This window comes from Schistocerca piceifrons, chromosome 6 (assembly GCF_021461385.2).
Source record: "Schistocerca piceifrons isolate TAMUIC-IGC-003096 chromosome 6, iqSchPice1.1, whole genome shotgun sequence".
Taxonomy (NCBI): Eukaryota; Metazoa; Arthropoda; class Insecta; order Orthoptera; family Acrididae; genus Schistocerca; species Schistocerca piceifrons.
In genome coordinates, this window is record NC_060143.1 from 594,606,289 (window position 1) to 594,619,774 (window position 13,486).

Below are 13,486 nucleotides of genomic sequence, written 5' to 3' on the forward strand. Positions count from 1 at the left end.
CTAGTTTGTCCTTTATCTTTTTTCCTTGGCATGTACACATGCAAGTATAGCTGATTGTGGTGGATACAGGCAAACTAGACATCGTCTGCATTGCACCGTCTGACTTGGGAACAGGTTTCTGCACCATGGATGAAAATGAGATGGCAAAGACAGGGGGGGGGGGGGGGGGGTTTGTTACCTTATACTCTTTTTTAGCTTCAGCATAGGGATCTGCTTGGTCACTTGTTTCCTGTATTTTGCGTTTCTCAGCACAAACAGGGCAGTCTCAGCTCCAGACTCAGTGGTTCCCAGAGCAGTTCACAGATTGCTCGAGATGGGCAGTCGGTCCCAGTGTCAGCTGCTTTTCTGCACTCCACAACTCACTGTTTACAACCAAAACGCTGACACTTATAGAACTGCATAGGGTTTGGTATGTAAGGCTGAACATTAAGCCGAAGGAATCCTGCCATATTATGTTCAAGCAGTGTCAGAGAATTGAATGTGATAATGAAAGTGGCAGTCTTTTCAGTGTCTCCATTTGTCCGTGTCCATTGCTCCACATCAGTTATCCCCTGGGATACCCATTCTTGTTTCAATTGCGATATATCCATGTCCATGATACCTCAGCACATGACAATGCCCTTAGTTGAGAGAGATTTACATCTAAACATCATCATCATCATCATCATCATTTAAGACTGATTATGCCTTTCAGCGTTCAGTCTGGAGCATAGCCCCCCTTATACAGTTCCTCCATGATCCCCTATTCAGTGCTAACATTGGTGCCTCTTCTGATGTTAAACCTATTACTTCAAAATCATTCTTAACAGAATCCAGGTACCTTCTCCTCAGTCTGCCCCAACTCCTCCTACCCTCTACTGCTGAATCCATGAGTCTCTTGGGTAACCTTGCTTCTCCCATGCGTGTAACATGACCCCACCATCTAAGCCTGTTTGCCCTGACTGCTACATCTATAGAGTTCATTCCCAGTTTTTCTTTGATTTCCTCATTGTGGACACCCTCCTGCCATTGTTCCCATCTACTAGTACCTGCAATCATCCTAGCTACTTTCATATCCGTAACCTCAACCTTGTTGATAAGGTAACCTGAATCCACCCAGCTTTCGCTCCCATACAACAAAGTTGGTCGAAAGATTGAACGGTGCACAGATAACTTTGTCTTGGTACTGACTTCCTTCTTGCAGAAGAGAGTAGATCGTAGCTGAGCGCTCACTGCATTAGCTTTGCTACACCTCACTTCCAGTTCTTTCACTATGTTGCCATCCTGTGAGAATTTGCATCCTAAGTACTTGAAACCGTCCACCTGTTCTAACTTTGTTCCTCCTATTTGGCACTCAATCCGTTTATATTTCTTTCCCACTGACATTACTTTCGTTTTGGAGATGCTAATCTTCATAGTCCTTACATTTCTGATCTAGCTCTGAAATATTACTTTGCAAACTTTCAATCGAATCTGCCATCACAACTAAGTCATCCGCATATGCAAGACTGCTTATTTTGTGTTCACATATCTTAATCTCACCCAGCCAGTCTATTGTTTTCAACATATGATCCATAAATAATATGAACAACAGTGGAGACAGGTTGCAGCCTCGTCTTACCCCTGAAACTACTCTGAACCATGAACTCAATTTACCGTCAACTCTAACTGCCGCCTGACTATCCATGTAAAGACCTTTAATTGCTTGCAAAAGTTTGCCTCCTATTCCATCATCATCACGTAGAACAGACAATAACTTCCTCCTACGAACCCGGTCATATGCCTTTTCTAGATCTATAAAGCATAGATACAATTCCCTGTTCCACTCATAACACTTCTCCATTATTTGCCATAAGCTAAAGATCTGGTCCTGACAACCTCTATAAGAGGCCTAAACCCACACTGATTTTCATCCAATTGGTCCTCAACTAATACTCGCACTTTTCTTTCAACAATACCTGAGAAGATTTTACCCACAACACTGATTAAAGAGATACCTCTGTAGTTGTTACAATCTTTTCTGTTTCCATGTTTAAAGATTGGTGTGATTACTGCTTTTGTCCAGTCTGATGGAACCTGTCCCAACTCCCAGGCCATTTCAATTATCCTGTGTAGCCATTTGAGACCTGACATTCCACTGTATTTGATGAGTTCCGACTTAATTTCATCCACCCCAGCCGCTTTATTGCACTGCAATCTATTGACCATTTTTTCCACTTCCTCAAATGTGATCCTATTTCCATCATCATTCCTATCCCATTCTATCTCGAAATCTGAAACATTACTGATCGCATTTTCACCTACATTGAGCAACTCTTCAAAATATTCCCTCCATCTGCCCAAGGCATCCACAGGATTCACCAGCAGTTTTCCTGACCTGTCCAAAATACTTGTCATTACCTTCTTACCTCCCTTTCGAAGACTGCTAATTACACTCCAGAATGGTTTTCCAGCAGCTTGACCCATAGTCTCTAACCTGTTTCCAAAGTCTTCCCACGATTTCTTCTTGGATGCTGCAATTATCTGTTTGGCTTTGTTTCTTTCTTCAAATAACTTTCTCTGTCTACCTGGGTTCTGGTATGTAGCCATTTTTGATACGCCTTCTTTTTCCTTTTACAGGCTGACTTGACTGTATCATTCCACCAAGCTGTTTGCTTCATCCTACTTTTACACACTACTGTTCCAAGACATTCTTTAGCCACTTCTAGTACTGTGTCCCTGTACCTTGTCCATTCCTTTTCCAATGACTGTAATTGACTACATTCAACTAACTGGTACCTTTCTGAGATCGCTGTTATGTACTTGTGCCTGATTTCCTTATCCTGAAGTTTCTCCACTCTTATCCTCCTACATATGGACCTGACCTCCTGCACTTTCGGCCTCGCAATCCCAATTTCACTGCAGATTAAATAATGATCAGTGTCATCAAAGAATCCCCTGAATACACGTGTGTCCCTCACAGCCTTCCTGAATTCCTGATCTGTTATTATATAGTCAATGACAGATCTGGTTCCCCTGCCTTCCCAAGTATACCGGTGAATGTTCTTATGTTTAAAAAAGGAGTTTGTGATTACTAAGCCCATACTGGCACAGAAATCCAAGAGTTGCTGCCCATTCCTGTTGGCCACCATATCCTCTCCAAATTTACCCATAACCTTTTCATACCCTTCTGTTCGATTTCCAATCCTGGCGTTAAAATCACCCATGAGCAGAACACTGTCCTTGTACTTTACTCTAACAACTACATCACTGAGTGCCTCATAAAAACTACCCTTCTTATCTTGATCTGTCCCTTCACAATGCGAATATACTGACACAATCCTAATTTCCTTGCTAGACACTGTCAAATCTATCCACATCAGTCGTTCGTTTACGTACCTTATTGCAACTATGCTGGGTTCCATTTCTTTCCTGATGTAAAGCCCTACACCCCATTGTGCTATTCCTGCTTTGACTCCTGACAGGTAGACCTTGTATTCTCCCACTACCTCTTCTTTCTCACCCCCTTACCCGAACGTCACTAACAGCTAAAACGTCCAGCCCCATCGTACTTGCAGCCTCTGCCAGTTCTACCTTCTTCCCAGAGTAGCCCCCATTGATATTAATAGCTCCCCATCTCATTACCATTTTTTTGTCAAGTCGTATCTTAGGAGTCCCTGGTTTGTCAGTTAGAGGTGGGACTCCGTCACCTCCAAAGGTCCGAGGCATTTTGCTCTGATTGTTGCCAGCATCGTATTTAAAGTACCAGGAAAGCAGGTTGCTAGCCTTACTTGCCCCGAGTACCATTGGGTTTTACCCCTAACGGCTGAGGGAATAACCGGTGGATTTGGTAGTCTTTGCCATATGAGTACAAAGGTGACCACGACTCAGAATATGTCCGAGATGCCCAGCCTTATTCCAAAGTAACTGGTATCCCGACTGTCGGGACCACTTACTTGGCCACTCGTACGTTGCCCGTGGTTCATGAACTAGGACATGACTACAGGAACCCACACCATGAACCATGCATCTAAACAATGATATAATATTCACTGAGTTTCTGCGATTTTTTATCAAGTTCCACCTGCTTTGACCTGTTAGTTTCGACCAAAAGAGAGACATTACAGTCATTTTTATAGATTTTAAAGTGACAGCAAGGCCTACCCCGGCCCTTACGGATATAGAAGGACGACACTTTCTCAAATGTCCCTTCCTTCCTCTTTGTCACCAAAAACACATTATTGTTTGTAACTCCATGAGCCCTGTGACTGAAGTCCAAAGTGTTGTAACAGACTGGGACGGTCGCGGGGTTGAAATGACGGAAAGAGCGGCAGGACCTGCGGAGAGGCCTGCGAACAACACCACAACAGGAGAGGACGGACACAACCAACGAAGGACAGATCGAACGGCGACATCAAGGTCGAACAGCGACGACATCAAGGTCGAACAGCGACGACATCAAGGTCGAACAGCGACGACAACAAGGTCGAACAGCGACGACAACAAGGTCGAACAGCGACGACAACAAGGTCGAACAGCGACGACAACAAGGTCGAACAGCGACGACAACAAGGTCGAACAGCGACGACAACAAGGTCGAACAGCGACGACAACAAGGTCGAACAGCGACGACAACAAGGTCGAACAGCGACGACAACAAGGTCGAACAGCGACGACAACAAGGTCGAACAGCGACGACAACAAGGTCGAACAGCGACGACAACAAGGTCGAACAGCGACGACAACAAGGTCGAACAGCGACGACAACAAGGTCGAACAGCGACGACAACAAGGTCGAACAGCGACGACAACAAGGTCGAACAGCGACGACAACAAGGTCGAACAGCGACGACAACAAGGTCGAACAGCGACGACAACAAGGTCGAACAGCGACGACAACAAGGTCGAACAGCGACGACAACAAGGTCGAACAGCGACGACAACAAGGTCGAACAGCGACGACAACAAGGTCGAACAGCGACGACAACAAGGTCGAACAGCGACGACAACAAGATCGAACAGCGACGACAACAAGATCGAACAGCGACGACAACAAGATCGAACAGCGACGACAACAAGATCGAACAGCGACGACAACAAGATCGAACAGCGACGACAACAAGATCGAACAGCGACGACAACAAGATCGAACAGCGACGACAACAAGATCGAACAACAACAACAACAAGATCGAACAACAACAACAACAACAACAAGATCGAACAACAACAACAACAACAACAAGATCGAACAACAACAACAACAACAACAAGATCGAACAACAACAACAACAACAACAACAACAAGATCGAACAACAACAACAACAACAACAACAACAAGATCGAACAACAACAACAACAACAACAACAAGATCGAACAACAACAACAACAACAACAAGATCGAACAACAACAACAACAACAAGATCGAACAACAACAACAACAACAAGATCGAACAACAACAACAACAACAAGATCGAACAACAACAACAAGATCGAACAACAACAACAACAACAAGATCGAACAACAACAACAACAACAACAACAAGATCGAACAACAACAACAACAAGATCGAACAACAAGATCGAACAACAACAACAACATCGAACAACGGAGTCACAAGGAAACCTAACAAACACGTCCACTCGTACACAGAACAAATAAGTAAGCTGGCGAGGTGATGTGTCAACAGACGTACGCGAGATTAGACTGACTGACTGACAGAGGCAGGCGCTTAAGTACGCTATCAGGGGCGCCGCTACTGGCCGCTGGAACCACGTGTTCCACTGTGGCACCCTCACACTAAAAGCGGGCCAGGAGGCGCGTGCCGCCACAGCTTACGGCGCAATTGTGCAGAGACTTCTAGGAGGTCTTCGACGTCCATGACGTCTGGCATGGATTCAAATTCCACGGCACGCGGTACCAGACAAAGTGTTCTTATTATCAGGAGGACTAACCCCTCTCATTCTCTTGGATGAATGGGTGTGAATACTCCCAGGCAGTGACCTTCCCGCTGGAAGGAGATGATGATTTTGAGGGTTCCGTCTTGGTCCCACGAGCAGCTAGGGAAATAAGGGTCCACTCTGACAGAGTCCTGCATGCCTGAGTAAGCCTTATACAACTGAGGTGTGGCAGGTTCCCTAGAGGTTGCCTGCTAATGACTGTTCCACCTCAACAGCCACCTATCCCATCAGCGGCAGCACGCCTTGAGATTGAGGATTTTTAAAATTTTTTTTTTTTATAGAGGTGCAAGCACGCACGCACGCACGACTGCTGTCTCCAGCCACTGCACCAACAATCTCTCAGAATCAGTTCCAAACAAACCGCTCCTCATGCTTCCCTGCCTCTCGTCGGCAGCTGCTTGGCTAGTGGCAAGAAGTGATGGTAGCACTGACTGTAAGCAGAGGGCTATGGTAGGAAGAGGAGAAGCAGTAAGAATGAGAAGTATGAAGCGGCGCACGTACTCCGCTGCGTTCAGCCAGCATGACATTTCAGTAACCAAACCATTTCATCTACTGGGATAAAAAACAAGATTTTTCCAGTGTTTTTTCAAATTTCCCTGATGCTTCCCCCGACACATTTGAAATTCCCTGATATTCCATGAGTTCCAGGATTGTGGCAACCCTGATATCATAACACAGATTTTTTGTTAGCCAGTCATATAAATTAAATTTTAATTTTTTGAATAGCAAGACAGAGCAGTGAGAAGAAACTTCTTAAAAATTTTTATCGTATTCACTTTATGGGAGTTTTCTGTTATTGGTAACATACAACTTGGGATGTCAACGTTTGCCTTATTTCTAGTGTCATGTTCGTGAATTATTTTCCTAATAACAAATTTTTTTATGTTGTTCTTGACAAGGGGTGCAGACTTACATATTCACAACTGTTATTACCCTAAACCTGGTAAAAAGAGAGTGGCAGTGCTGATTTGGCCCAGCCTTGCATATTACATGCACAATTTTTTTAATGTTACTGATTTGAGGAGTATGACCCCGTATGAGTAGACCATATGATATACGTGACAGAGTGCAAAATATGTCATACAGAGATGATTATTGCTGACCATATCCACATGAGGTAGGACAATCACGAAATCTTTTTACCGACTTCTTGATATGTTCTTCCCAACTGAGTTTGGAATAAATACATGTTCCTAAGAGTTTGACACATTTGTTATCTATATTTTTAGGCAGCCCTTCTGGTTTTTGTCTGGATTACAGACAATTTTATTGGCAGCAAACCAATTTAAAGCAGAGTTTCCTGTGTAATCTTATCCAGAGTCGGGATGACGTGATGCAAAGAAAGTAAAGTCATATCATCAGCATACCAGATAACCAACTGTGATACACAATGAAAAACGGGCCAAGGACAGAGCCATGTGATACATCTGGAGCAATTTCTACTAAGAGGAGTGTGTATTTCTAATGGAGACAAATTGTCTTCTGTTGTTCAGGTAGGAAGAAATTACAGCTAAATTAGATTTTTATATACTATAATATTCTAATTTTGTTAGCAATATGTTAAAAGAAATGCAGTCGAATGCTTCACTTAAATTGCATAATGCAAATGACACTGGTTTCTTAGTTTCAAAAGCTGTTAAAGCTTGAACAATAATTTCCAGAACAGCTGAGGTGGTATTTTTACCTGGCTGAAATTTGTATTGACCGTTGGTAAGGATGTTATGTTTTTCAAAATAATTGCTTAACCCTCAATCAGGCGTGCAACATTTTCATTAGTCAAGCAGACAGGTGGGGTATTTTATAGCCCAGTGCACAATTTACATAACAAAATCTCAATCTTTGGGAAAAATGACGTTCGTTTTATGGATAATGTTAATGTTACTGAGCATTTTAATTCTATATTTCTTTCTGAACCTGACTGATTATTTGAACTTTTTTACGATGAAATTTAAATATTTCATGAAAAGTTAATAGAAAATGTTTCGCTTAAGGTTTACCTATTTTATTTTTCATTTTTGTACATGTTACCTACAATTTAAGCCTCACGAACATAAGCCACAGTTGAAGAAACGACTTAGGCATTACAGCTGTTGCAAGCATAGACAACTGTCACATTTCTTACAAACAAACTTTTTGCATATATCACACACACCTGCTGCTCAGCCACAAACCACACACCGCCCACATTTCTTGCTTGCCGATTCTTGAGAAGTAAATGGACATATGTCTCTTTTCCAAGGTTTCTCACCATTTCATCAAGAATCTTGGTTGCTGATTCTTGAGAAGTAGATGGACGTATGTCTCTCTTTTCCAAGATTTCTCACCATTTCATCAAGAATCCCGAAATGTCACGAGGCCAACACATTATTTTAGATCCTTCAGTCTGATGTGGCTCCATAAATGCCATTGCTAAATTCTTAAAAAGAAAGTTCTTCTTGCATGATGCAAGTTATTTTAGATTTGAGGAATACAAACTCTGTGCCTTGATTCCTGTGCATTCACAAGAGAGTAAAAGACACCCATTTGCCATCGCCTCTTGACACATGGGACATTGTACGAATTATATAATTGATTCACGGTGTCAACTCCCCTTCTGCCAAGTTATAGTACATTATTATTCCAGGCTTGTTTGTTTTACTGTCAAGTTTCGGTAGTTTATGTATCAGTCATTTTTCTTTGGTACACATGATGTGAGAATGACGTCTTTTTGAAATCCAAAAAGTAAGGACCCAACTTCTTGCTTTTTGCCTTCCTGGAATTCAACAAGTATCTCTCTTCTGTCCTTCAGTGTACCAATACAAGTGAGCTGCTTTTTTAGCAGATATGTAATAATAATAATAATAATAGTGTAAATGTGACATTCCTATTGCTACCTTTGACATCAGGAATCAGGTGCATCATTATCTCGCTTGGCTTGTTTGGGGTCTGATATGGGCCACCCTCTTGTTTTCCCCAGTATACTTCCAAGCTATATGTAAAAGATCCATGAATTACAAGTAAAAATGTTTCTGATTTGGACATAGGAAAGATCTTGAGTCCATATTTTGCGTGCTTATTGGGAATATTCTGTATCACATTGCAGAACCCACGGAATTTCTCATCAATAGTCACATACGGCCCGAGGTTGTACAAATTTCTGCAATTGAGAACAAACATCTGCAAGAAAGGATGAATGGCATCTAGTTTGTCCGTTTTCCGCTTTCAGCTCATGTGTCCGTTCCATCAAATCACATCCTGGGGGTAAAGCATTCAGTTTTTCTCCACTTGGTAACATTATCTCTTCCAATAAAAAACTCCACATTTACTTTTCTTTTGAATCACTATTGCCACCTTTAGTAACAGATAGTGTGTCTTGTACAAAATCACTGCCATGCTCACTTTATTGAATTACTTCCACCTCCTCATCCCAATCCCACTGCTGCAGAGTTTATAATCTGACAACTCCTGCAGGATTTTGGCTACTTCTTCTGGTGTCATTTCCCTGAATAAATAACAAACTAATTAGCTTTTTCAAACTACCGATCTGATATAAATATCTACACATGTCTGAACATACATATCAACTATGTATTTACTTACAGAATCAGACGTGCGGGGTACTTTGTACACCAATAGCATTCTGCCAACAGATTCATGGAACCACAGGCAACAGAAAGCGACAGAGTGAAACTAACTATAACAGTCAGTAGCCGAGACCACAATAGAGGAATAGCTAGTGTGCCAACAATCTGGGAAAAAGCAGTGTCGCCTAGCAAAAACCTAAATATCCAGTACTTTATACGCTCCAGGGTTAATTGAATGTACATGAGTGATTCAAATATTTTTTTAGAATACAGGTACAATATAAACTGGTTCACAGCTCTGGGGGATTTGCCTATGACCCTTTTTGAAAATGGGGATAGATTTTGAGATTTTGAGTGAGTCCTGGAAAAAATACATACTCAACATTTATTACGAACAAAACTTAGTGGCTTGCTTATCAAGTGATCTATTTGTTTAACAACATAATTAGACATCCAGCCACAGTCCATACTTTTGGAATTAGATGCTTTGGAAATAGTTTTACGGACGTTATCAGGCATGATTTTATTCCAATGAAACGAAGCCCTTTCAGGCAACTGGGGATCACGCAGATCCCTTGCAGACATGACTGTGGTTTTAATATTGTCTATTTCTCTGACTGATGTGACGAAGTAGTCATTTAACTCTCCTGGATCAAGCAGTGTTTGACAGACCCAGTTGGAAGAATTCACTGGTCTGATGACTTTCCACCCTGCCTTGTAGTTATTTGGAGCACCTTCTATGTGCCTTTCACATACTGCTGTTTTAGCCTGTATGATCTTTGCTTTGTAGTACTTTTTTTTACTTTTAAAGTAAGCATTGTAATCCAAATCCCTCAATTACGCTCATTTTTATATATATTCAATACCATATGAGCGATTTCTGCCAGTCCTTTTGCGTACCAGGTAATTTTTGTATTTTTACATTTCCTAAAGGAGATAATTGTTATTAATGGGGAACATGAAAACCATGAATCTCTATATTTTTTAAAAAAGTCATCAAAAATCATTTTCAACTCCATTTTTTTCTGTCTGACACTCATATACAGAGTCCTACTTTGCATTCTTTGACTTGTCAATAAATAACAATTTGTTCCAACTCCTACTCATGCCACACTAAATTCATTAGAATAAGTTGGTTGCTTATGATAAAATGTTAAAAAATAACAGAACACGATCTGCAAATACTCTATCAGCCTGGCTAGCCACATATTCTCTCTAAGTAACTTAACAATGATACAACAATGTTCCAATTCTAATAATTTATTTTTTATAAAACAGGCATTGACTTGCAGAGTATATATTTTATCATCATTGGCACCTGGCAAATCTGAATTACAAACACTGTAATTGTGTAAGTTGGAACTGTTGACCCTAAGAAAGCATTGTCATCATTGCTCTTGGTCTTGTTAGAGGCCATTACTGACACTGTTTCATCACATTGCAAATTAAATTACACACACACACACACACACACACGCACACACACAAACTTTTGCCTTTCAAAGATATAATTTGCTTAAAGCCTTGCTGCACATTTCATTTCACATGGACGATATCCAAGATCTTATGACTAACAAAGGCTTTTCCCAGTCTTAATGTATAAACAACATCCTGTATGAAATCATCTCCCTGGTATGCTTATGTCAACATAAGTTGAATTTTTAAAGTCCCCACACACATTTTGCACAGCCTTATTTTTTTCTGCTTCCTTATTTGCATAAATCAATTATGTAAGTCATGGTGATGGGGTACATAAAAAAAATCACAATGATTCAGAAAGCTAGCAAGTTTCTTTTCTCTTCTGTGTGTGCATGCTTGCTGCCAACTCAATGCTTCTAATTTATGGACACTCACAGACAAACGACATCTTGTATGTCAGCTTGTCAGTACTAAGACACTTAAGCTATTTGATCAGTGCCATTAACTTTTCACACAGAACAGTTCTAATGGCTTCTGTTCCTACAAATCCACTGGGTTTAACAACACCATCATGATTTTGAGGCCACTGCATATTATGCAAGGTCAGGGAAATGCAAACATTGTCACAAGTGAACTATAGAATTTGGGGATTCAGTTTTAAGTCAATGTATTTCACTGTTATTTTACTTACTTTGCCAGTTTGGTTGTAATGCATAGTTACTAAAATTAAATTGTGCAATATTAAGTTTATCACTACAGGTGAGTTTAATGTTTTCATCAAAAATCTTTGATACACACTGAGATGGGAAATTTAAATCTCAGTATAATGGATATGCAAAATATAATATAAACAATTTAAAAAGTAGTTAATATAGCAGTTAACTGCCACATAGCAAGCTGGCATGGTGCACATGCACTCACATTTTACAGGTTTGTATTGCAATAACTATTAAATGTTTAGAATGGGAGTATACTTCCATATGCATTCTAGAACATATGCAACACAATGATCAACAGAAAATTTTGGAATTAAAGAAAAAATTACCTTATGAGTATCTACACCATTGTAATTACCTAAGCAAATATAATTAAAGCAAAATGAAAAACTTAATTAAAGAGATAGGTTGACTGAAGCAGGAAATCTGATAAAGGAAAACACATCTAAAAAAATCCTGACTCCAAAACCGAGCCACGAGGATGGTGGTATCAACCAGCTGCCGTATCATCCTCTCCCTGGGCCATCACTGGTGTGGTATGGAAGGCATAAGATCAGCACACCACTGTCCCAGCCACTGTCAGCTTTCTAAACCTTGGAACCACCACTTCTCACTCACGTACCTCCTCAATTAGACACACAAGGTTGAAAACACCTCATTCTAATTCCAGTCCTCTCACCAAGGAACAAAACAGAATCCACTCCAGCTGCTGTAACACTTCCCTATAAGTGCAAGCACTTGTAATTACAAGTCACTGGCTCACTTCAATGTGGCAAGCTATCATTTGGTACAATAAGAAAGCTGGTTTCAGTTACAAGGAACTCCTGCTTCAATTTACAAACAGCTAAGGTCCTAATGCAACAGATTACTTTTTTTGTGTCATAACTAATATTACTACTCTCTCTTAATCTAATAACTTTTTTGTATAGCTAATTGTGCTTACCCTCCAGAAATAATAAGATGAAAGGCAAAGAGGACCCATGGTAAATATGTAGCTCTGAAGCGAGTTCCAAACCAAAAGCTGACTATGACATCTTTGTTTAGTTGGCACCAAACATACAGAACACTGAGGACCATGGAAACCATAAGGAGCTGGAATTGAAATTATGAAGCATTATATTAACAATCAAACTTTTAGAAACATTTGCTAGGAAATCTACAATACATACAAGGGAACAGATACTATACACTTGCATAGGTAATATAATGTATTAAGAAGTTGTGCAAATCGTAGAGATGACCAAAGTTCAAAGGGTTAGGGAGAAGATCCCCATCATTACTCAGTGCACAACTCCCAGATTTTTGTTAATTATTTACGGCCTTTATTTTTCACAATTTTTTAAGACAAAAGATTTCACTACTGACAAAATTGTGGTGAATTTATGTGATTTTGATAAACTAGATGATCAACTTACCATATAAAAATGCTATGACGAGTATTAACACATTTTTGACTTCTCAATATAACAAAAATGTTTTTCAGAAAATTAATTCCACTAATTCCGATACAAATTTGTAGGGTATGAAACTTACTAAAACAGGTTTGTTGTATTAAGAAACGGTCATGATTGGCCTCCTTCCTTAGTAGTCTACGTAATGTGAAGTATGAGGTCCAACTTCACTAGATGAAAATTCAGTCCAGTGAGTATCCTACCTCATGATTTCTGCAGATTTATTATTTATATTCATGGATACAAATGTGGTAAAAGAGCTGTGGTTGCAGATAAGACACCTGCTGATCTCTTTTCTCTTATTCACTTAGACCTCTACACAATAGACAAACAACTTCAGAAAAATTTTTCTTAGTATTGCCAGTCTGCACTTTTATACACTCTACTTAAACAAGAGCCAGTTGTTTTGCTGCT

The 13,486-nt window shown here is 40.3% G+C and overlaps 1 protein-coding gene across 2 annotated transcripts in view; it reads right to left on the bottom strand.

Annotated features, from left to right (window-relative positions):
• LOC124802802 (derlin-1) overlaps positions 1–13,486 on the bottom strand; it is a 135,518-nt gene that overhangs the window by 26,830 nt on the left and 95,202 nt on the right. For both annotated transcript variants that reach the window (XM_047263805.1, XM_047263806.1), the window contains exon 5: positions 12,565–12,713. In XM_047263805.1, the coding sequence (XP_047119761.1) occupies positions 12,565–12,713 (149 nt within the window). The remainder of the gene's footprint in view (positions 1–12,564; positions 12,714–13,486) is intronic.